A 26,024-nucleotide genomic window follows, 5' to 3' on the forward strand; every position below is an offset into this window, starting at 1 on the left:
GCCACGACGTTTTTCCCAACACCTCAAGCTCCGTGGGCTCTCTCCCTTCCCAGAGCTCCTTTTGTAGGTAGACAGTGACACTCAGTGAAGCAGAAGGAGCTCAGCACAGCTTCTCTGTGTTCATCCTGTTTTCTCCCTTTGGATCACCAACTGCTGAAGGGCAGAAAGCAGATGAAGTGTTCTTTTGCTTGGCAAGTAGCAGTTGCTTAATAAAGCAATTGATGGACTCATTGAAGGAAAACATCACTCTTGACCAGCAGCGATGTTTATCTAGAACCATTGCCCATTCCTCATCCTTATAGGGTTGAAGTGACATGTTTTTCCACTTGGGAATTTGATATAATTGAAAAGTCTTTCTGAAATTGGAACCTGTCAGACAAGACAGAATTTCACCTTAATCAAATTACAAGGGAGGAGCTGGAACCAAAGGAGTTTGTAAATGAAAGCATGTAAATGTAAAGTCAGAATTAGCCACAGATATTGGGCTTTTATAATGAAGCTTAAAAGGGAATTGGGCTGGGTCTGTTAGAAGGACTAGAACATCTTGTGATGCTGTATGGTTGGCTAGATAATGGCTTCCCAAAGATGTTTCCATCCTAATCCCCAGAACCTGTGAATGTCATTTTATACAGCAAAAGATATTTTGCAGATTTGATTAAGGATTTGGAGATGGAGAGATTGCTCAGGTGAGAGTGATGTAATCACAAAGATCCTTATAAATGGACCGGGCACGTAGGCTCACACCTGTAATCCCAGCACTTTGGGAGGCCAAGGTGGGCAGATCAGCTGAGGTCGGGAGTTCGAGACCAGCCTGACCAACATGGGGAAACCCCATATCTACTAAAAATACAAAATTAGCCGGGCGTGGTGGCACATGCCTGTAATCCCAGCTACTCAGGAGGCTGAGGCAAGGGAATCGCTTGAACCCAGGAGGCAGAGGTTGCGGTGAGCCAAGATCACGCGCATTGCACTCCAGCCTGGGCGACAAGAGCAAAACTCTGTCTCAAAAAAAAAAAAAAAAAAAAAAACCTTATAAATGGGAAGCAGAAGCACAGACTGAGCAGGTGGAGATGTGATGATGCAATCAACAGGTTGGAGTGATGCAAGGATGGGGTCACCAGCCAAGGAATGCAGGAAGCCCCTGAAAGCTGAAAAAGGCAAGGAAATGGATTCTCCTCTAAAGCCTCCAGAAGGAACACAGCTCTGCCAACACCTTGACCTAACCTGGTGAAACTGATTTTGGTTCTTTTGACTTCCAGACTGTCAGAGCATAAATATATATTGTTTTAAGGCTTTAAGTCTGTGGTAATTTATTACAGCAGCAACAGAAAACTCATCCTCTATGCAAAGGCAATCAGTGGTGAGAGGAACACAGTGTCCTGTTAGAGACACTTTGGGCTCTGTGTCTGAGAATGGGCACCAGGAAGGTCGATCTTGGCAGCAATGCTCTCAGTTGCATGGCACACGGCTGGGTACACACGATTCAAATCGAACTAGCAGCTCCATGCATCTTGCCCCACGAAGCAGAAAACAGTCTGTAGTGACAGCTAGAAACCAGGGGCTAAAAAACAAGCCAGATGCCAGGAATGCACATCCTCTCTTTTTGACATTCTTTCTAGGGATAGGTAGATTTTCATGTATCAAAACTGAGAATCCTGGGAAAGCCGGAGATGCTAACATAGCCCCAGTGACCGGCTTGATTCCATTGAACAACTGGCCAATCTAAGGAAGAAACGAGTCTGTCAACTCAACTGGGTTTTCTGAATTGACTTTTATTGTTTCAGATTTGATTTATCTCAAACCCCACCAGACACCATCTCAAGATTCCCCAGTCAGAGCCCAGATCCTTGGGTTTATCACCATCTTCAAACACCTAAAAATGATCCCCAAAGATAAGACAACCTTCTGTTTCCCAATCATGGAATTTTTCAGGCTGTGTATAGTCTCGTGAAAGACAAAAAACATACAAAACAAAGCAAAATAAGACAGCACAGCTTCATGTGCCATAAGCAATAAATGCTTTAAAAAAAAATCAGGACTCCAAACATCCTCTCAGTCATGTTTATTTTTTCTTATCTTTAAAAACAAAATGTACACCGTATCTTCACCACATAATTTCAGGGTGGATCTATGATAAACTGTAGTTTGATAAGAGGCAGAGTAAAGACACCTTTATCCTGAGTTTATCCCCAACAATGAACTTTTATAGATGAGGCTTCAAACGGCCACATTTAGAGAAAAGAAAAGATCTGTGGTGATAAATGGCAGTGCTTTAATGCAGTTTATAAAACAAATCTCCTAAACATTTATTTTCCAGTCAAGCTTCTGGCTATAGTTGGGTTAGTACAAGCAACAAAATGAAAGAAACCTTCCAAACATTGACATTGGCACTCGAAAAATAATAAAGAGAAGTATTAAAACATTTCCAGTATGGTTTCATTCTGAAAACATGTTGAGATAAAATTTCTAAGAATGCAATATAATTACTAGCTGTCTTTTATTTGTAAGAGTTGCATATTCTTAGATTCATATGATCAGGTTCACATAAACAAAAGGGTCTTCCTAAAAAATGGAACAATAAGAATATCATCCCAGAGGCATGGCAGAAAGGAAGCCTCTGTTCAGTTCTTAGCCTGACCTTAGCCTAGAACATCCTTGGCTTAATTCAAATGATTGGTTGTGTTTTGTTTTGTTTTGTTTTCTGTTTTTTGTCTCTCTCCCTTCCTTCTGCCCAAAGGCCCTTATACATGCACAGACTGGTTTACAAGAAAATGCCAAAAAAAGAAGTGAGAATGGATAAAGTTCAGTATATTCTCCAAACCAGTGGTTCTCCAGCTTGAATAGGCACAACTATTGCAAAAAGGTAAAAAGTATTTAGAAATACAAAGAATATATTTTAAATGTAATTCTGATTCAGATAGTTCCTAAAATACAGAAATCCTTTCTATACCAAAAGAACGTAATGATTCTGATCTCTTAACTGGGGAAACGGAAAGGTGTGGCCTGTCATAAACTGGTTCCGTGGATGTTTAAAAAGATTTTTCTGGGTAAGAGTTAGAAGAAAAAGAAAAAGAATCTCCCCATCTCTCTTCTTCTCTTGTCAATTGCCTATGTGAAGGGGAGCTGAGTTTTTGGGCCTGAGGAAACAGTGTAGCCCCCAGGCAGGCTCGAGACATACGCCTTCCCTCACCCCATTGCCAGGGCATTAGCCTCGTCTTAGCTTAATGCAGCAGGAGTTTCTGGAAAACTCTGAAAAGAGAGCAAAGGGAGCTGCTTTCTCAACTGCATTCTGCACACAAGAAGGCAACCTCAGTGCAGATCCAGCGTGTCTCTGAGCCTCATAGAAAGAGGAGCTACCTCTTTGAAGCTTTGGCCCAGAAATCTACAGGTGAGTTCATTTCTGGTACTGAGCACATTGCTAGCAGCCACCTGGACAGACACGTGGAGAATGAGGACCAGGCCAGGTGAGGTCAGGGGAGTGAGCCCAGACACTCCACTCAAGACCTTCCATTCCTTCAGCTCTTCAAGACCAGCCAGGCTGTAAGTCCCTGCTCATCAGCCCACGCAGAGAAACTCAAGCTCTGAGAGTGTCCTGAGACCTGTCCCCTGGGAAGCCACAGGTCTGTTTGGCACTAGCGCGGCACCAGCAGGCAGTGTGCTGAGGGGGTTGACTGTGTTACAATTTGCATTTTCAACTCTACCAAATACCTCATGCTGCGCTGAAAGCGGAAAGCTTCTCAGGGACCCAGCCTGAGACACGTCAAGGAATCCAGATGGAGTCAGGGCACCGTCCGCTCCCAAAGTCTTTCTCGAAGCAGCCACTGTCCTTTGGGGTTCTCTGTCTCATAGTAGTCCTCCCCAGGAGACACCTGGGGCTCCAATGCAAAGAGCTCTGCATCCCACTCCATATCTTCTCCTGAGAAGTTGAAAAGGATCTGTCTGGAGCTCCCCAGGCTGGAAGGAAGGAATGAGGCGGGAGGTTTAAGTTCGGCTTGGCCGGCCACACAGAAGGAAGGGATGCTCGATGACCACCATTCTCATGGAGACCCTCAGATTGCTGCCCTAGTCCTGGGTCTTGGGGAGGACCAAATGGTGTCGCGATGGGGGCCATGGGTGGACCTCAGCTGGACCTTGGCCTGGCCTTGAAGGAGAAGGATGGGTGGTGAGGGCTGGGTTGTGATTTTAATATGTCCAGTGCATGGTCTGTTACCGTAGGAGGGAAATGCTATCTAGAAAGCCCCCAAATCCAACAGGGTTTAGTGGCTTTTGTAGAAGCAAAGGAAGACAGCTGATGAGGCTTGACATGCCCTTCTGTTGTGACAGGCAAGGCCCTGAAGCATGGCCTGGGTTGCCCAAACCCAGAAAGAGCTTATTGCTCTGAGTGAGTGGATAACAGGAATTTGACGGTTAGTGACGGTAACTAGGCCTCGGGGAGGAGGATCTAAAAGGAGAGAGGCCAGAGGAGATGGTGGTAAGATGGCCCAAGAGGGGCCTGGCCAGCAAGAAGTTCTACGTCTCGGAGCCTGCCCGGTGCGTTTTAGAGAGGGGCATCTGATTCATTTAATGTTGGTTTCCTCTTGGTGCTATGCTCTGTTGAACCTCAGACTCATTAAAAGTCTGTAGCACGCAATGCGTCAGTGGCACTGGGGGGAATCCATGAAGGCGGATGGCACAGTGCATGGGCTAAGTGGGCCGGAAAGAAAGGGAGGCAGACCCAGGAAGAAGCAAGTTAGGAGCAGGCAACAGCAGTGCACCAGGCTAGAGTGCAGACTACCAAAAAAAAAATGTTGAAACTAAGACCTCACCACCACCACCACCACCACCAACAACAACAACAACAACAACAACAAAAAAAAATATATACATATGTATATAAGAATAATATTTGGCATGTAAGATGGGGCTCAAGGCACCTTAAGGATCACCCCAAGCGTCTGGAGGCCACAAGAACATCTTGGTCATGCTATTTAGGTCAAGCACTTACTCTTTTTTGCAGGCTTTGGGCTTAAATTTCCAGGTGTTGAAGGCCCCTTCCACAGCCTTGGGCAAATAAATGGGGTGCCTCTCGAGTCTCCTCTGAGTGCCCACGGTCCTGCACTCGGTGCTCCTTCGAAACTGGCCGTCTACAGTATGCACAGTGTGGGCAGCGATATCCTCAGAGCGTCTGCGCGGCGCCCGCAGGATCCAGTTAGAATGCAAGCTGTGCTCCCTGGAGCTGGTGGCCACTGGAAGAGAAAAGCGTGTGACCCGGGAAGGAAGGGCTTGCCATTGGGAGGCGCATAAAGCAAAGGAGAGGGCGGATTGGACTGAACACTCACAGGAAATGGGTATAGGCAACCATGTTCCTAATAGCCAAGCAAAGCAGATTTGACTCTGCAGTTGTGGTGCAGGAGGAATGCAATGGAATATATGTCCATTAAAAATGAGGACATAGGCCGGGTGCAGGGGCTCACGCCTGTAATCCCAGCACTTTGGGAGTTCGAGGCAGGCGGATCACCTGAGGCCAGGAGTTGAGACCAGCCTGGCCAACATGGTGAAACCCCATCTCTATTAAAAATACAAAAATTAGCCGGGCGTGGTGGCAGGCGCCTGTAATCACAGCTACTGGGGAGGCAGAGGTAGCAGTGAGCCGAGACCGTACCACTGCACTCCAGCCTGGATGACAGAGCAAGAATCCATCTCAAAAAAAAAAAAAAAAGGCCAGGCGCAGTGGCTCACACCTGTAATCCCAGCACTTTGGGAGGCTGAGGCCTGCGGATCACTAGGTAAGGAGATTGAGACCATCCTGGCTAACACGGTGAAACCCCATCTCTACTGAAAAATACAAAAAATTAGCCGGGCGTGGTGGCGAGTGCCTGTAGTCCCAGCTACTCGGGAGGCTGAGGCAGGAGAATGGCATGAACCCGGGAGGTGGAGCTTGCAGTGAGCTGAGATCACGCCACTGCACTGCAGCCTGGGCGATGGAGCGAGACTCTGTCTCAAAAAAAAAAAAAAAAAAAAAACATGAAGACACAGATCTATATTTATTGGCTTGGAAAGTAGCCCAAGACATATTGTAAATTGTTAAATGAAAGGACGTCCTAGTTTTATGTCAAAAAAATTAAAATGAGTCTGTGAGTTTGTGTGTGTGTATGTGTGTGTGTGTGTGTGAGAGAGTGTGTGAGAGAGAGAGAATGTGTGTGTGTGTGTGTTAAAACCACACTCAAAAAGACATATCCCCAAATGTTAATGGTGATGATTATCTCTAGGTGGTAGTTTTGCAGGTCATATTTTTTACTTTCTTCTTTACGCTTTGGTATGTTTTTTGTTATCAGAGGAGAAAAGTGGCCATTTCATGAACTTAATAAAAATGACTTGGTCACACTCATTTTTATTAAAAATTATAACTCTGAAAATGACCCTTGCATCCTTAGTGGATTTTGTCATCCTTTCACCAATATCCTGAATTTCCTAGGCCTCCTCACTCCCAGGGGCAGGGCTGCTGTCTGTCAGGGACCAGAGGGGCTGTGTGGGAGAGGAGGAGGATGAGAATAAGCTTGGGGAGCAGGGTTAACCCTCTGTGAAACTGCAAAGAACCCAATTTGAAACCCCAAATCCCACAGATACACATCTATCAAGGCCAGAACAACAACAACAAATCACAAGCTTCTTTCAAGCATTAGAGAAAACACTCATGAATTATTTAATACTGGTACCAAAAGCTTTGACCTTAGTATAAGGGGCCAGTGAGCCCCCTGAATAAAACTATCATTAATTTACACCATGGGGGGCAAGTCAAAGGTTAAACAAACTGATAGTCGCATAACGGAATGTAAAGGGTGCTCAACTGATGAATGTGTTTGGATTCTTTGCTCTCCATCAGGAGGGGTGCCCCAGGACACGCCTTGGTGAGGAGGGAAGCATGGCCTCAGGCCTCATCCCACTCCAGCTCCAGCAGTCCAGGCTGGGTCTGGGCAGCCACCATGGGCCTCTCCTGCCCTATGCACCACCCTACTACCTAGCCTATGTATGGTCAGAAGCTGGATTCTCAAATACAGTTTGTCCATTTCGTTTCATTTTTTTAAGTTGTGGTGAAGCATACAGAACATAAAATTTACCATCATCACTATTTTTTAAGTGCGCCGTTCAGTCATGTTCAGTATATTCACGTTGTTTTGCAAGCGATCTCTGGAACTTTTTCATCTCAAAAAACTGAAACTGTACCCTTTAAATGACACCCCTCATCGATTCTCCTTCCTTCATCATTTCCCTATTGCTGTCCTTCTTGGAGTCTTAGGAAAGTCCCACCTATCTCAGCCATGGTAAGTGGACCACAGGGAAAACATTGTCCAAACATGGCGCCAGAGTGTTGGAGGGGCAGGCTGGAGCCGTGGCAGCAGAGAAAACTGAAGTAAGAGATCCCCACAGAGGATGAGCTCAGGGCCAGGCTCCAGCTTGGAGGTGTAGGGTTTCCTTTTAATCAGGGAGGTGGGATTCCTGATGGCCCATCCTGTAAGTCCACCCCAGAGCCCCCAGCCCATCCTCACAGCATCACAGCCCCACCTGCCTTCAGCCACCATCTTCCCACTGCCTTCCTGGCACTCACCATCAAAGTCCACATCTTCATTTGGCAGGCTGGCCTCGGCAGCCCGGGGCCGTCTGTCTGTATCCAGCTCTGCAATGATGGAGTCAAAGAAAGCAATGGCCTCAGCCACATCGGCACTGAACTGTGAGTATTTCTTTGAGGTTGCTTTCTGCAAGAGGTGAAGGGGAGAAGAGAGAGTTGCCTGGGCCAGTAAGCCAGAGACTCAGAAAAGGGTGAAATGTTGCTAAAACGAAATGTGCATGGGGTTAGGGATTTGTGAGGTTTCAAAGGTAACTATGAATAAGTGCCCTGTGGAAGGAAGGTAGATACTCCAGGTCCATAATTGCTGTAGGTCAATGGATTTCTAATTATCTCAAGAAGGGAGAGTGAAAGGACAACCAGATCTACTTCTTTCTTCATCACAGATTTGCTGTCAGACATTAGGCAAAATAATTAGTCTTTTTTTAGCCTTGTTCCTTGCTGATAAACACCAAATTAGGAGATTGTGCAGTTCCTTAAGTAGGTGGTGAGACGCTCACCACAGGAAAGAGATGATAGATCTCCAGATATGTTGAAAATGCTCTAAGAGTTGTCAGTTTCTATAATAACTCAATTCTACATTTTAAAATAGCTGAAAGAGTATAACTGGATTTTTCGAAACACAAAGGATAAATGCTTGAGGGGATGGATACCGCGTTTTCCATGATGTGATTATTTCACATTGCATGCCTGTCTCAAAACATCTCATGTACCCCATAAATATATACCTACTATGTACCCACAAAAATTAAAAATAAAAATTTTTTTAAAGATGTTTTCAGTTTCTAAAGGAACCAAATTTACACTCAAATCGTGGAATAAATTAAAATTAGTATGGTTGTTTGAAAAGTACAAGGAATAATAGAGAGTTTCAAGAATCTATTCAGTAGCTAACGAGGTTCCAGGCTCTTTCCTGACTGTTCCCTTCATGATCTTCACAACAGTCCGGTCATGAGTGACTGATACCATGGAAGTTCAAGATCCAAGATGGGTTTCAGTGGAGAACTCATTGTCTCTAGAACTGACCAAATCAATATGTGTACTAATAAAAAAAACTCTCTGAGGAATTTAGGAAATAAGAGGACTTGGGGAGAGAAAAAAAGGGACAGATGTGTTAATATGGGTATTTTGATTCAATGTAGAGTTATTTTATTTTATATGGGCATTCTGAAAATAGGATGGTATTAAAAGTGAATATGATTTAGTTATAGACTGGTGTGTCAGGAAAGAAAACAGCATCTCTGTGTGTACAAGATGTTTATTAAGTGTACGCATTTTGTACTACTAAGAAACATTTTTAAATAGAGAGGTTTCTTCCTTTTATACTTGCAAAATATCAAAGGAAAGCTCTAAGAGCTTTCTTAGAGGAAGATGTTGAAGGAACACAATATACACCTTGATATGATTTGGCTCTGTGTCCCTACCCAAATCTCATCCTGAATTGTAATCCCCACATGTCAAGGGAGAGACTGGGTGGGAGGTGATTGGATCATGGGGACGGTTTCCTCCTTGCTGTTCTCATGATAGTGAGTGAGTTCTCATGAGATCTGATGGTTTAAAAGTGTGGCACCTCCCCTTTGCTCGCCCTCTCTCTCCTGCTGCCTTGTGAAGAAGCTGCCTACTCTCCCTTCACCTTCCACCATGATTGTAAGTTTCCTGAGGCCTCCCCAGCCATGTGGAACTGTGAGTCAATTAAACCTCTTTTATTTACAAATTACCAGTCTTGGGTAGGATCTTTACAGCAGTGTCTCCTGGTGCTTCTGCTCCAACACATTCGTCACTCTCCACCTGATTTCTGACTGGCAGAAGCTTTTGGAAATCTCTCTTCCACAGATGGCCTTTCTGTTTTAAAATGAAACTGAGGAGAGGAAAAGTAGAAACCTCAAGAACAAAGAGAACAAGAGAAAGGCCAACCATGGAAGAGAAATTTCCAAAACCTTTTGCCAGTCAGAAAGCAGGTGGAGAGGTGACTAATGTGATGGAGCAGAAGGACTAGGTCCCAGAACATCACGGGTGGGGTGGCAGCTGAGAAGAGGGACAATTCAACCTTCAGGAAGTGGAGATGCTCTAGACTGGGTGACACCAGGCACAACAAGGGCTGGGCATGGGATGAAACTAAAAAACCAGGAGGCTCAGTCTCTTAGTACAGCAGGCCCAGCTGCCAGGCGTCCTTCTTGAAGGCAGGTGACAGAAGGCTCACACCTGGAGGTAGGTCCACACTTGTTTATTCTCCCTGCATTTTCTCTTGCTGCTTCCTTTGCCTTGGATGTTCTCATTGGCTGACTCCAAATTCATCCATTGAATCTTGGCTGGAACTGCTCCTTCTCCAGGAAGCCTACCCCTCTCCTGGGCTAAGTTTCCATCCTCTAGGTTCCCATGGGTCTCAGTACCTAACCTAAGTCTGCGATGACAGATATCACTTTATAGATTTTTGGTGAAGTGGAGAAGAGAGAAACAAAGAATAGACAAAGCCATTCTTTGGCTGACCCCTGAGGGTCAGGCTGACGCAGCCTGACCCCTGAGGAAGGATGGGTATTATTTAATAGTAATGCAAGGTCCATGGTGGTTTTGCACCTCAAAACCCACCTCCACATGGAGGGGACATCTCCAAGTCTTCAGAAGGCAACTGTCATCAGCATTTAGCTTAATGCAAAGGTCTCAGTCTTGTTTATGTTCATCATATTCTTTTTTATCTGGGTTACCCTATTATTTGATTTAAGTGATTCAGTCCTAAGTGTCTCTGGAGGGAGGGTTTGGCTAGCAGCTCAAAGCAGCCTGAGTCAGTTGCTGTTAGAGAGTTAGGAAAAGAGTCAATGTTGGTGTCTTAGCTATTAAAGGCTAAGAAAGCATCCCGCCATTGGCTAGCTTAACATGAATGTTGTCTTGTTGTGAATCTCCTGAATCTCCTCAAGTATTATCCTCTGAGGATAACATTTATAAACTAAAAAAAGAAAACACTACCATAGAAATCACCACCTCAGCCACTGAATTCTCTGTCATCCAAGCTAGTGGACAATAGCCCTTTCAGCTGCACCTTTTCTGGAGGTGAGATTCCAAATATTCAAACATGTCGCCTATTTCCAAAACTTCAGCTTTAGGATTCAAGACTTGGGTCACTTTCCCACACCCTGACATTTCTGCTAAGCTCAGCAGCAATTACCGTCCCAGGATCACTCTGAAACACTGACAAGTGAGCTCCTTGGCTGACACTAAAGAGCCTGTTCTTCCAGGTCCCACTTCCTGGGCTCTGCTGGCCCAGTCAATCCATGGTCATTATAAAACTCATTTCTGTTGAAAAATCTTTTGGATCCTGCTGTGGCTGGGGAGTGAGTCAGTGGCGGCACACTGGTGACATTATTTGTGGCTGACCCATATGTGCCTGTGTGACTAACTCTCATCACAAAAGAGGGCTTTCCTCCACTTGTCCGATTATCTTCATTAGTCCCCCCACTGCCTTGCCCCAAATCCTTCATGGGATAAGGCAGGGGCATAAACAAGTGTAAGTGAATAAACAAATTGCTTTATTCTCCTACTTAGCCCTGCCTGCCTTCCCCGCCTGCTTTCCCTGCCCCTTGACCCAGTCTGAGATCCCAGTCCTGAGAGTGATAATGCTATCCCCCATCAGTGTCAGGGTGACTCTGTAACAGTGGTAGCTAATCCCAGTGGTTGTTAGATTCTCCTGGGGTGCTTTTAAACAATATCTATGCCTGCCCTTTTCCTAAACCAATTAATTTAGACAATTAAGTGATTCTAATATACAGTGGCTGAATCATCACTCTACAGGGACCTGAACATAGGGGAGACAGCAAAGGGGCCCACGATCTCCATCTCAATGACTGGTTTAGAGTGGAAAACCTCAAATCCTGGTTACACTCCCTGGGTTTGCAAGAGCAGACAGGAGTGTCTCCATGATGACAAGAACACAGGGGACATGACACAAGGGGACAGGATACAGGTCACTGAGGGATGAGAACAAAACTCTGGGTTAAAGGGCCCAGACTCTTCATGTCTTTGTGTCCTTCCTATGGCTTAGCACACAAAGAAGCCCAGGTAACGGGACTCCATCCATCCCCTGCTGCTCTCTCCTATTGGCCCAAAGTATAAGAACATCTCACCCACAGGGGCGCACTTTCCCATTCCCAAACTTTACCTAAGCCACCTCCTAGGCAGACATTTCCTCTGCTTGTATTCATGCAGTTTTGTTTGCTTCCTGAATTAATGTTTGGCATTCATCCCTGCCAGACTTCATTCTGGCTAGAAACAGCTGCTGCTCTAATGTGTTAAAAACGGCTTGGGATTCTAATCCTATCTCTTATTGTCCAGGGGACAAAACATCCTGGTGTGCTCAGGAATCATCCCAGTTTACACCTGTTATCCCAGTGGGATTATGCGTAGTACCTCTTTCCACTCTCCAACGTGTCCCTAGTTGGGGGATAAATTACCCGGTCCTTTATCATATAAACCACAAGTTGTGCCACCTCCTCCAAGTCTGTTACCACCTGCAATAAGCTGCATTTTATTATCAAGTTACTGTAAATATGTATAACATTTTCCTAAATTCCTCACTTTAATCCATGTTTTTTGATCACCAATCTTTTGAATAGGATTTATTCATTTGAATTATTCATTTGTTTTCACCTAAATCTTATCCACAATATCTCATCTAAAATTTCCGGATTTGGTTTATTTAAAGTGATCTAGGCACCTGAGAAAAAAACTTGAGTGTAAAATCCTTCTAGCTCTTTATAATTTATAATTTTTTTTTCAAATCTCTCACATTTGCTTTGTCGAAACCTCATTTTTTTGCTTTTTAAAAACCAACTCTCTATTAGTGAATCTTTCTAAAACACTCAACTTAGTTTCCATAAAAGAAATTATATTTTATCGTTCATATATTACCATATTTAATTAAAATACATGACTATAAATTACAATAAGTCCAAATTATATAAACCAGTTTGGGAAGAAATATAACAATTTTAATAAGCAAGTCTTTCAACTTGTGAAGCTGAGAAGTACATAGGCATATCCTAGTTTTAAAAATGTTTTATTATAAAAATTTTTTCAATACAAAAACTATAGAAAATAGTACCGTGAACCTCATATACTCATCATCAGCAACAACCATCACCTTTCTGCCGTTTTTGTTCATCTATCAACCTCTCACTTTTTTTTCTGAAAGCTAATCCTAAAAAAAGATAATTTTACTCATAAATACTTCAAAATGTATCTTTAACAGATAAGAGTTTTCAGCAACATTATCCACAATATAATACTCAACAAAACTGATAATTTCTTAATATCAGCAAGTACCTAGTTTATGTTCTATTTTTCTTGACTGACTCAAACATGTCTTGTGCAAGTTGGTTTGTTCAAGTTAGGATCCAAACAAGGTCCACATTTAGTTGCTACCTGTTTAAGTCTCTTTAATGATTTATGCAGGTCATTTAATTGAAGAATCTGCATCTCTCGTTCTATAGACTTTCTCACATTCTAGATTTGACTGACTCCTTCTTCTGGGTATTGGTTCACATGTTTCTCTCTTCCTCAAATTCCCTATAACTGGTCCTCAGATCTGGAGCAGGTCTGTCCAGTAGGACTTTCTGTAGTGCTGGGAATGTTCTACATCTACACTGTCCAATATGGCAGCCACTAGCCACGTGTGGCTATTGAGTACTTGAAAAGTGGCTACCGTGATTGAGGAACTGAACTTTTAATTCTTAAATTTAAATTTAAATAGCCATATGTGACTGGTGGCTACTGAATTGCAAAGTTCAGATTTAAAGGTTTAATTCAATTCAGATTTAATTTTTTTAATAATAAGGTTAGTGGTGCTGTGTATCACACACCAGGAGGCACACAGTGCATGTTTTCCTGTTTCATGCAATGTTGACATTGATTGGGGGTTTATGTGATGTTGGCTTGATCCATCTACTAGAAAATCTGCCACCTACCTTTTACTTAATGCTTTTAGCAATCATTGTCTAGATTCATTATTTTACTACTAGTTGCAAAATGTTGCTTTTCCAGTTCTTCAACCTTCCTGCATTTATTAACTGTGCTTTTGGTATGAAGAACTTTCCCTCATCAACCACATAGTCTGTTTAGGAATGGCAGAATACTTGCTCTTTTTTTCCCATATAATAAATTGATACCCTAGAAAGTTTTCGAGGTAACCAATAAGGTTCACTTGCTTGTTTGTTTTGGGGGGGTATTATTTAAAATTCATGTATTTTTAACATATTGGACGTCTTTTCATCAGTTGTAATTATCCTTTTTGATGCTCACACTGTCCTGTATTTTGAGAGCAAGAACTCTTTCATGGTGGATCCTGAGTCTCTTTGACACAATCCTGGTATCTTTGAGAACCTCTGAACTTTTTTTTTTTTTTTTTTTTGAGACGGAGTCTCGCTCTGTCGCCCAGGCTGGAGTGCAGTGGCGCGATCTCGGCTCACTGCAAGCTCCACCTCCCGGGAGAACCTCTGAACTTTTAGACATAACAAACGCCCAATATTCATCTTGTACATTTTCTACTCCAGACCTGGATTCTGTTACTTCTCCAAAAAAAACCTAATTTTTAGTTGGAAGTGGCATCTAGACAGCACAATATACATGTTAGGGATTTTATTGCTACAGAGTTGTCATTACTTCTAGGCCTTTTCAGTGCAATAAACGAGGGAATACTAATTTTTTAGAAATAAAAATTCTTGAGTTCATACTGATATTTGCAACTCAAATTAAAACGATGTGTTCACAGTTCCTCTTCACACACTTTGTATTATTGCTACAATACATTTCACTTTTAATTATGCTGTAAACACACAATATATTCTACCCTCTTTGCTTTAGGCAATTAGTTATAATTTAGAGAATTTTAAAATGTTTTAAACCCACAAATTGTATTTTTACCTTTTTCCAGTCCTCCTCACCTCTTTGTGTGGATCTAAGTTTCATCTGGTACCACATTTACTCTTCAAAAAGTATCCTCAATATTTATTGTACTACAGGTCTGCTGAAAAATGAATTCTCACAGTTTTTGCTTGTCTAACAAATATTTCTTTTGCTTTCATGTCTTAAAAGATATTTCCACTGGGTATAGAACTCTGTTGATAAGTATTATTTCTCTTTCTTTCAGCACTTTAAAGATACCACTTTTAATATGGTTAGGCTGTGTCCCCACCCAAACCTCATCTTGAATTGTAGCTCCCATAATTCCCATGTGTCATGGGAAGGACCCTGTGGGAGATAATGGAATCATGGGGGTGTGTCTTTCCCATGCTTTTTTCATGATAGTGAGTCTCTTGAGATTTGATGGTTTTATAAAGGGGAGTTCCCCTGTGCATGCTGTCTTGCTTGCTGTCATGTAAGATGTGCCTTTGTTTCTCCTTTGCCTTCCGCCATGATTGTGAGTCCTCTCCAGCCATGTGGAACTGTGAGTCCATTAAACCTCTTTCTTTTATAAATTACCCAGTCTTGGGTATGTCTTCATTAGCAGTGTGAGAACAGACTAATACAACTCCATTGTTTCCTGGCTTGCATCATCTCTGATAAGAAATTTATTGTAATTTTTATCTTAGTTATGCTGTGCAATGTGTCATTTTTCTCTGTCTTTTTAGCAATTTAATTATGATATATGTAGGTTTTATCACTGTTGTTGCTGTTGTTGTTGTTATTGATCCTGCTTGGTGTTTTCTTGACTTCTTAGATCTGTGTTTGTTGTTATGTGTGTTGTTCTTAGATCACTGTTGTTGTTGTTATTGATCCTGCTTGATGTTTTCTTAACTTCTTTAATCTGTGGTTTATTATATGTCACTAATTTGGGGGAAAATCTCAGCCATTGTTCCTTCAAATATTTCTCATACCCCCTTCTCTCTTTCTTCTTCTCTGGGATTCCAACTACACTTATATTAGACCCCTTGATGTTGTCCCATAGTTCTTGGATGCTCTGTTTTTTATTTATTTACTTATTTGGTTTTTTTTTAACTATATCTTCTTTTTGTGTTAGTTTTGGTCATCTCTTTGGACCCATCTTCAAGTCTGCTGATTTTTTCCATGGCTGTATCAAGTCTACTGATGAGCCCAGCAAAGGCATTCTTCATCTCTGTTCTGTGCTGCTCATTTCTGGTCTTTTCATTTAGTTCTTTCTTATGGTTTCCATCTTTCTGCTGGAATTATCCATCTGATCTTGTGTGTGTTTTCCACCTGTTCCATTAGGGCTTTTAACATATTAATTATAATTTTTTAAAATTTTCCTGTCTGATAGTTCCAATGTTCATGTCATATCTGAGTCTAGTTCTATCAGTTGCTTTGTTGCTTGGTACTTCATTGTTATTTTCTTGCTTTTTCATATACTTCATAATTTTTTTGTTGAAAGCCAGGCATTTTATGTAGGTCAGTAGACACTGAGGTTTTTATGCCTGCAAATGGTCTTTCCTTTGGCTAGGCCTTTAGTTTGGTTTTGAGTCAATCTAGATAAGATTTTAGCTGGGACTGGGCCTGTTGTTGCTATGGTTACTCGAAGTACATCACAGATTTTAAATCTTTCTAGAAATACCTTGTGTTTAAAGTACAGGCTAATTTTCCAGAGAGTTTGTCCTCAATGTCTGCTGCATCCTCAGCTTTAGGTCTTTCCTATCTGCTTTCCTAAAGAGAGGGTTTCCCTCCTCACTTTTGCCCCTCTGTTAGCAGTATTCCACTGTCAGTTTCTACCTGATGCTTGTTAGGATGGTGGTGAGAGGCAAGAGGGCATTCACTGTTTTCTGATAAAGCCCCAGTCTCAGGCAGGTGCTGTGTCCCTGGGAATGTGGCCTTCTCCATGGCCTTGTAAGGTTGAGAGTGACATTCTTTCCTGCTCTCCACACCCTGAGCAGAAACTGACAGTCTCTCTAATTCAAATTGAATAGTAGAGGTTTCATACTTAACTTCTTTAGTTCATATTTGTATCTCTATTAAACTGAATATCTTGGTTCCATGCAACATTAACAAGATTATTTATTTATTTTACCCTACTATATATAATCATTTCAAAATAGTAACATCAACATTCCAATAGTAAGCCCACTGAATGCAGTTTAAGATGTGTGTGTGCATCTGCATGTGTGTGTGTGTTTTGTCGTTGGACTGTATAAACCAAAATTCTGTTTTAAAGTCTCTTGAAATAATGCTTTTCTGTGTGATTATGCTTTTGACTTGGTAATTTGTTAGATTCCTCTGCTTCAGTTGAGTTTCCTGTTTAAGGATTGCTTTTTTCTTTTTGCTTTAATATTTTAAAACTATGTAAATAATATGCATGGCTCCAAAATCAAAACTATAACTAACATTCAAGAGAGGGCTTGCTTTCATGTCAGTCCCTTCTCCTCATTTCCTCTATCTTTGCTTTAGTATTTTGTTTATCTTTCTATCATTTCTTCAAAAATACAACCAAGCATATTTGTATTTACTGCTTTTTAAAAAAACAAAAAGGAGCATACCATGTACACCTGTGAGTATTGCTTTCTTCACTCAATGTATCCTGAGGATCACTCTATAGCAGTAAATAGAGATCCTCCTCATCCCTTTTAATAGCTGCGTAGTTCTCCATTGTACAGACATGCATAGATGCAAACAACAGTCCCCGATTGATAGATCTTTGGGTAGTTTGCAATCTTTTGCTATTAGTGCGGCAATGAAAATCTTGTCATATGTCATTTTGTATTTTGTCTGTAATACTGTAGTTAGAGATAGGCTTCCATTTATAAATACCCAGCTTGCTCTGGGTGTCTCAATGAGAGAATGGTGAGCATCAAGTAATCTGGCAAGTTAGTTAAGTAGGGTTTGGTTAATAGACCTTCTATTGTCCTTTTATAAATTATACTTTTAAAGGTCACCAAATAGATTCTATGATGATTTTCTAAGTACCAAGTCTAAACTACCAGTCAGGGGCTGAGCCTTTTCTATTCCTGGATTGAACTCATGCTGAGCTCAGCTTTTTCTGCCTTCTCACAATTTCCATGGGGCTTTCTAACGTACACTATGACATTCCCGCAGTGATTCCTTCAGGGCTCAGGCTATTGTCACAGGAAAATCTACTTTACAAAGAGGTGGTTGTGCAAAATGAGACTTCAGTCATCAACACCCCGAGATGAAACCCAGAAGTTTTCCCTCCCTGAACTCACAACTCCAAGCAAAAGTGGATTGCTTCTCTCTCAATCTTGATTTTTTTTTCCTAGCCCAGACCTTTTGGTCTTTGGAAATGCCAAATGTAATGCAGGCTGTTTCCTGCTGCAGCCTTCCCGGCTGAGTTTCACAGGGTCCGTGTCCCTTTGCCATCAGCCCTGAAGTAGCCCAGGGAGACGAAGTTTTCTCTAAGAGCATCTGTATCTCATTGCCAGCTCCACTCCAGTTTGCCTTTCACATTTAACCCTCCATGGCCTTAGGGTTATCATTTTCCGAGTCTTCCCTGCTCCACCTCCCCACCCCAGGCCTGAGCCTCGGATTACTCTTCTCAGATGGAATCCTTTGCACTTTCCAAACAAAACTCCTTTGTATTTCTCATTTCAATTTCTAATTCCTTGAAGGAAGTTTCTAATTTTATATTATTTATTTTTTTGCATTTCGTATCAGTTTGCCATCCTGCTTGGCTTCACCACCCTCTGGGTACCTGAGATGCTCCCTTCCCCAGTCTGTTCATTTTCTTCTGGGCTCTGTCAGTATTTTTCTGCAAGAGATCTAAATTCCACAAAATAAACTTCCGGTTGTAAACAGCAACATTGTGTCAGAAAGGAGAACCCAGCCAATGCCAAGGAGACAACTGCTATGCATCCAGCCCCCTCTCACCTCTTCTACTTAGCAGTTCCCCTCATCTCCTCAGAGGGTCAGCTCATGTGTCATCTCCTCTCTGAATCTTTCACCAGTTGCTGCAGACAGACCCAGGCACATCTTTTCTATGCTCATTTTCTATCTCATTGGATAGCTCCACATCGCACACTGTATAAATTCACACTGGACCAATGATCCTCAACCTCTTCTGTGAGATGACTTTGGCAAATAACACTCACAAATATGACATACCCCTATTGATAAATGCACACTGCCAGCTGCTGCATACATGAGACAGGTTGTAGGATATTCACAACTCCCAATGTTCTGGTTGTAATTCCGCCTGTTTCTCATCCAAGGCACCTCAACACACCAGTGTGGCTCAAACAATGACACTGAGAGTTGCTGCCTCAGGCTATGGGCTGCATTAGGGCAAATATATTGTCTTTATGTATGAACATCGAGCATCTATTTCAGTGCCTGATGCACTGAAATAACTATTTGTTGAGTGAAGGAATGTACACCGTTATATACATGCCATTACCTAATTATATTTTCCAACCAATTCATATGTTGCTAATTTATACTTTGGGACTTAATTTGGCAAATCTTAGGAACTCTACTTTCAATTTCTGTGAAGTACTAATAATACTTTCTTGGGATAATCATACCTAGGTATCTGAATGTCAATATTGGTGATGAAATTTCCAGGGTAAAATGTGGAATTGGTCCTGATTGAGAAGGTCATTTTACACTTGGATCATTCAACTGGGTGAAATTAAATGCAAAACAAGTCAAATTTACCCACAAGCAATTTAATATTACCAAATAAGGTTTTTCTGGTTTTAAACCTTAAAAGTTCCATCTAGTGCATCTTTTTTTGCCTTTTGCTATCCTTGGGATGGTGGTACAGGACCAAGTCAAAAGTGATACTTATCTATTTCTTTTACATTACAGCACCCAAGGAAATGTATGCTTATAATTGAATAGGGTTTTATGGAAAAAGAATGGGAGTTTATGAAACAAGAACTGTAGACTAAGAAGAAAAAAACTTAGAAAAAAGTATCATCACTGAAATTTAAGTACATAGGCACACATAGCCACATACAAATTTTCAATAGATGAGCTAAATAGTCAACTTGCCAGGGCTGAAGAAAAAATCAGTGAAATAGACAATTGAGCTGAGAAAATTATCACAAAGAGATAAAAATAAGAAGTTTGTCAGAAACTCTAGTATAACTAAACCATGGTATTATCTATTATAACTAAATACTAAAATAGTTTTGGGAGAACAGCTGCATATCTTTCGTTTCTGGTAACAGAGGTTGTAGACTCACTGGATCCAACTAACAGTTTTAGGCTTACTTTTTCCCCAGCTTTATAATGTTTGTTTTTGTTTGTTTAGAGGCAGAATATCTCTCTGTCACTCAGGCTGGAGTGCAGTGCCGTGACCATCATTCACAGTGGCCTCGAACTCCTGGCCTCAAGCAATCCTCCTACCTCAGTTTCCCAAAGTGCTGGGATTATAGGGATGAGCCACCTCACCTGGCCCAGCTTTATAATCTTAAAGCCATTACTTATTTTGTCAGCCCCTTGTAACTCCTGGCCTTATATGTCATGTAAATGATCATTTGGCTTTAACAAAACACTGAGTTAATAAAATGTTGCTCATATATATGAAACTGTTAGAAGCCTAACTGATAGAACTGAATTAACAGACTTAAAGCATAGTGTAAAATCTTCACATACAGTAAGTGAAATGTCACAATCCACTAAGAGAAGGAATGTACACCCTTATATACATGCCAGTTGTCAATAAATAGTGTTGGAAAACTTTGCTATTTGGGAAAATTCAAGTTGTGTTCTCAGTTCCTACTACGTATCCAAATAAATTGCTGATAGACAAAGGGATTGGTTTAAAAAAAAAAAAAGAAAAATGGAACTATTAAAAAAAGGATAATATGGCAAATATGCAATTGACTTTGGAACATGGAAGGACTTTCTAAGCATGAAAGCAATAGAAGAAATTACAGACGAAAATTGAAGACACAAAAATAAGTAGTATCTGCACATCAGAAATGTCAAATAAATGAAAAGATGTATAATAACTTGGAGAAAATATTTTAAAATATATGGAAGACAATGCACTAATATCCTCAAAAATCCCTGTAAATAACAAAATATAAGAAGTGTCCCTGTAAATAAATAACAAAACTTTAATACAGCCAAAAGAAAATGTATAAAGACATGAATGAATAATCCACTAAATAAGAAGTATGCATTTTTATGACGATAAAAAAGGTCATTCTTCACTGACCCTTTGCAAAGGTCATTATGCAAGCAATAATAAAAGTACCTTAAGATACTGCAATTTATCTATCAAATTGGCAAACTTTTAAAATTAATGACAGTACTTGATGCTGATAAAATGCAAATAGAAGAGCTTATTAGAAACCTACCGTTGATGAAAAGCAAAAATTGATAAAATGTTTCTGGAAAGTAGTATGTAAAAGAATCCCTAAAAAATAATGACCTTTGGCTTTCAACCCATTAATCACACTTTAGGAATCTCTGCTAAAAAATGCCTTATAGACATAGAGTACAATGTGTTTATTTATAACGTTTAACAATTGTTTAAAGAAGGTGAGTTGTTAAATTTGCCTTTTAAGCTTTTGTTTTCAAAAAGTAGTTAATGAGATGGAAAAGAACTGACAATATATAACATTAACTGAGAAGAGAATACAAAGATGTATATATGGTATGAACCAAATTTAGTACATTTATACATATATGGACATTAGGTTTGCCAGGTTTAACAAATTAAAATAAAGTATGGCAGTTGAAGTCTAATTTCAGATAAACAATGAATAATTTTTCATATACATACATGCCAAATATTACATGGGACATCCTTATACTAAAAAATTCTAATTTTTGCTAGGCATTCTTCATTTTATCTTACAACCCCAATGCACATATGTGCAAATACACAGGAAAATATGACTAAAATAAAATATACCTAAAAATTATATAGTGAGTACCTCTATCTAGATGGTAGGATTCTAAGATATTTTTATTTTCTTCCCTATACTTTTCTGTATATTATGAATTTCATCTTATAAGCAAATAGAACTTTATTATCAGAAAAAAATGTATAGCGTATGTTTTTGATGGTGGGCTCTAATCAATTACATAATGGCTATTTTAATTATAGGATATGATTCCACGTGAATATACTCAAACTATATTCTATTCCACTAAAAAAAAAAAAGGCATCAAAACCACACACCTATGACTTTTCCAGATCTTCCATCAAAGTTTATAACAGTTTCCTTCTTAAATTACAATTGGAGTTTCTCAAGTAATTGGTTTACTGAGCATCTACCATGTGCTTAAAACCATGCTAGAGGTCGGAGTTAAAAAGATAAATAAGATATAATGCCTCTGCTCAATGAGCTCACAGTTAGTGGCATAGATAAGCAAAAGAACAGACAATTACAGTGTGCTGAGTGCTAAAACAAGGCTCAGACATAGGGAGGAGGGAAATCCACTGTGTTGAATTGTGGATGTGAGAAAAGGCTTCCCAGGAAGTGCTCTCTGCTGTCTCAAAGGACAGGAAGTTAGCCAGGTGAACAAGGTGGTATGGGGGAGAGAAAAAAGGGAGGAAGAAGTATTGTTTCTAGGCAGAGCAAACAGCTTGTGCTCAGAGGATAGATTAGGAATATAATTACACGTCTTGTGGCTTGACTGAGAGGGACTACAGGAATCATATGCATGGTTATCAATCATTATTATACTGTCTGCCATCTTGCGGAGAACTCTGCCAAGCATAATAGGAAATTTTTTGCAGTTCATATTGAATTTTTACTGCCTTTCAACTATATAAACCAGACACTGGCCAAGTGATAGAGACAGCTCCCCAGCCCCTGCCAGTAACTGATGCTCACAGAAAACCTGCATTTTAATATCACTGTGTTTGCAGAAATTCTCAACAGACCTGAAAAATAATTCTCAATGGTGTAAAACAGATCCAGAAACTGCTTCCTATCCCATATGCAATTAATATACAGATGATTTGGAGTCTTTTTAGATGAATCGGATTCAGACCCTCCTGCCATAGAGGAGAAAGAGCCTCTACAGGCTGTTGATATGGTCTCATTTTATGAGCCAAGGTTGAGTGGTCTTAATAGAAAATTAATTCTGAAAGCTAACTATTTTCAGAATAAAACTGTTTTCACTAAAAATCAATCACTTTTGACAGTTATTCTTCAGAACTCAATGGGTTCTTTTTAAACCATTCTTATAACAGGTGAGTTTCATTAGTTGAGGGTCAGGGAAGGGTGTCTATTTTGCAACTAGTTCATCCAGGCAGACATATCAGAAATCCAAGCTACTCAGGGATCCATAACAGAATTAATGAGGTTTCTTCTGATTGTGGTGAGTGACCAGCATATTAGTCCATGTTCACACTGAGACTGGGTAATTTATCAAGGAAAGAGGTTAATTGACTCACAGTTCCACATGGCTGGGGGAGCCTCAGGAAACTTACAGTCATGGCAGAAGGTGAAGGAGAAGCAAGTACCTTCTTCATAAGGCATCAGGAAAGAGAAGAGCAAGCGAGAGAGGAAGCGCCACACTTTTAAAACAACCTGATCCCATGAGAACTCCCTCGCTACCATGACAGCATGGGGTAAACCGCCCCCATAATCCAATCACCTCCCTCCCTTGACACGTGGGGATTACAATTTGAGATGAGATTTGGGTGGAGACACAAAGTCAAGTCATATCAACAGGTAACCCCGCCTGAGAAAATGTCCAACGTGAACCATCTGGACTTCATGGGAGCCATGGGGTTCCATAGGGTTCTGCTGCCAACCCCAAAACAGCAGCCTGGCTCTGTCACTAGCCTCCCGAGCCTCTTCTCTGTGATCTAGCCAGGCTTGGGTCCACTTAGATGGCCCATTTCTCAAAGTGGCCTGTGGTTGTTGCTGTTTCTCTGGCCCTGAAAGTGTGGGGAGTTGTCCTCAGGGAGGACCCCAAATGCCAGCAAGCACTCTAGTCAGATGCAGAGCACAGGCTTCAACTTTTCCTCTTCACCTCCCATTGAAACCAAGACTGATCAGTCATAGAAAGAAAGGACGTTCTGGGCCGGGTGCGGTGGCTCACACCTGTAATCCCAGCACTTTGGGAGGCTGAGGCAGGCAGATCATGAGGCCAGGAGTTCGAGACCAGCCTGCCCAACATAGTGAAACCCCATCTGTACTAAAAATACAAAAATTAGCCGGGCATGGTGGTGAGCGCCTGTAGTCCCAGCTACTCAGGAGGCTGAGGGAGGAGAATCACTTGAACCCGGGAGGCAGAGATTGCAGCTAGCCAAGATCATGCCACTGCATACCAGCCCGGGCCACAGTGCGAGACTCTGTCTCAAAAAATGAAAAGAAAGAAAGAAAGGAAGGAAGGAAGCTCTGACACAAGTGGCAACACAGACAAGCCTTGAAGACGTTGTGCTAAGTGCCATAAGCCAGACACAGAAGAACGAGTATGATTCCACTTATGTCAGGTGCTAAAATGGGCAAATTCACAGAGACAGAAATTAGAACAGAGACTACCATGGACTGGGGAAAGGGGGAAATGAGGAGTTTGTGTTCGATGGGTGAGTTTCTGTTTGGAATGAAAAAGTTGTGGAGATGGATGGTAGTGATTGCTACACAACATTGTGAATGTACTTAATGCCACTGTATTGTACGCTTTAAAATAGTTAAAATGGTAATTTTAAAATATTTTACTTTAAAAGACTGTTTCATATTTAAAGAAATAATTGTCAAACCTTTTATAAAAACATTTTCCTGATTTCTAAATGAGGTACTTTGAGAGGGTCCACGATCTTTTAAGGAATTCATTTTCTAGGGTACTACTAACAATACTTTCATAAAGTGTTCTAAAAATACATTAATTAGGGCTTAATAATCCCTTGGATGAATTATTATACATTTATATAAACAATAATTTGGAAAAGCTCATGGGAGACTAGTGTGAAAGACCCTGGTTATTGTCTAGCTATTAACATTTTGAAGGATATCTAGTAGTATACACTTTTACTTTTAAAGAAATTGATACAAAGTCATTCAAAGAAAAGCATTTAGTACATGGAGCGTGGTGGCTCGCACCTGTAATCCCAGGACTCTGGGAGGCTGAGGTGGGCGGATTGCCTGAGTCCAGGAGTTCGAGAAAAGTATTTAATTTCTTAAGAATTTGTTAACTGTAATAGACTTCATTACCCATAATCTGAGGACACTAAAAAGCACTCATTTCAGGAACCGTGAAGTGCTGTGTGAAAATGGTAAAAGTTATGTTACATTTATTGTACCACACCAAAATAAAGCTTAAATTTGTAATGAAAATGTTTACAAATTAGATGGTGGTGAAGATTACACAATACTGAATCGATTAAAAACCACTGACTTGTACACTGTGAAAGAGTGAGTTTTATGTATGTGAATTAAAGCTATTATATTTTTTTAAAAAAGCCAAGCTAAGAAAAGTGATGTTTATGAGTAGGTGAGAAAAGAGAGAAGTAAAATAACCCAGGGCTTATCATAGCAGGAGAGGACTGCAGCTTGAAGAAATCAACAAGAACAAGCAAGTAAGGATAGGCACACACAGAGGCTGAAGCCAGTCACATCCCATACGTGACCCTGGAACAAACTCCACAGGGAGCAATCGGCTGTCTAACATGCTAGGATGCAGGGTGGAGTGGGAATAGCAAAAAACACAGCAAGACAACTTGTTACTTTTCACAGACATTTTTCTCTCCTGGGGTGAATCAATTCTTCAGAGGATTTTGACAAAGGCCATTGGAAGGGTGTGTGATCTATCTATACTTCTGGCATTTGAATTCTTCCCTGGGCTCAGAAGGGACTGGCAGAAGCTACTGAGCTCAGCTGAGCTGCCAATCCGTAGTCTCTCACTAAGATGCAGTTCAGGACCACACCCTGTGTGGTTACAGCTGGGGCTCTGAGAAATCACCATAGGAACGCTGGTCTTGCTCTCTCACAAGACCGACTGCCCCCATGAGGACAGGGACTTTGTCTTCTTCACCAGCATCTAGAACAGCTCCTGACACATAGTATGTGCTCAATCAATATGTGTTAAGGGACAAGTGAGTGATATATTAATAAGGTGTTACTAAAATAGTATTAAGGGCATCACTAACCATATCACACAAGACTCCCTGAGTCAAGTGCCATATGAGATATTTTGAAATTCAAAGCCAGGGGGAAAATCTCACTCCCCTAAGCAATGGGTATGGTTCTTCTCAGATCATCAGAATTTTGAAACAAGTCCAGCTCTTTTTATCTTAGTTTCCAGCAAGGACAGAGCCAAATCTAAGGCTCATCTATGGCAGCTGAATTAGCTTCTATGGCTGCATATTATTTTGAGTGGTCTCGATTTTTTATGATTTTTTTTCTCTCCTGATTTTCCAATTTCTGGTGCTACTTAACAATTCTGTATGCTCTTAAATCTTGTATGTTATACAAGATCAAAATATGTTTTCCAGTCAAAAGATGCTGTAGACATATTGACAGTATGAGTTCTGACATGATACAGAAGCTAATTCAGCTAC

General features: G+C 41.0%; 1 protein-coding gene across 1 annotated transcript in view; it reads right to left on the reverse strand.

The window, feature by feature from the left end:
* Window positions 1-1,705: 1,705 nt before the first annotated feature.
* Window positions 1,706-26,024, reverse strand: part of C15H13orf42 (chromosome 15 C13orf42 homolog) — a 29,702-nt gene continuing 5,383 nt past the window's right edge. The window contains exons 2-4 of the mRNA XM_055244587.2: window positions 7,586-7,733; window positions 4,985-5,225; window positions 1,706-3,954 (exon numbers count right to left, since the gene is read on the reverse strand). Coding sequence (XP_055100562.1) covers window positions 3,780-3,954; window positions 4,985-5,225; window positions 7,586-7,733 — 564 coding nt within the window. The 3' untranslated portion in view covers window positions 1,706-3,779. The remainder of the gene's footprint in view (window positions 3,955-4,984; window positions 5,226-7,585; window positions 7,734-26,024) is intronic.

The sequence above is a fragment of the Symphalangus syndactylus genome, chromosome 15, assembly GCF_028878055.3.
Source record: "Symphalangus syndactylus isolate Jambi chromosome 15, NHGRI_mSymSyn1-v2.1_pri, whole genome shotgun sequence".
In the NCBI taxonomy this organism is placed as follows: domain Eukaryota; kingdom Metazoa; phylum Chordata; class Mammalia; order Primates; family Hylobatidae; genus Symphalangus; species Symphalangus syndactylus.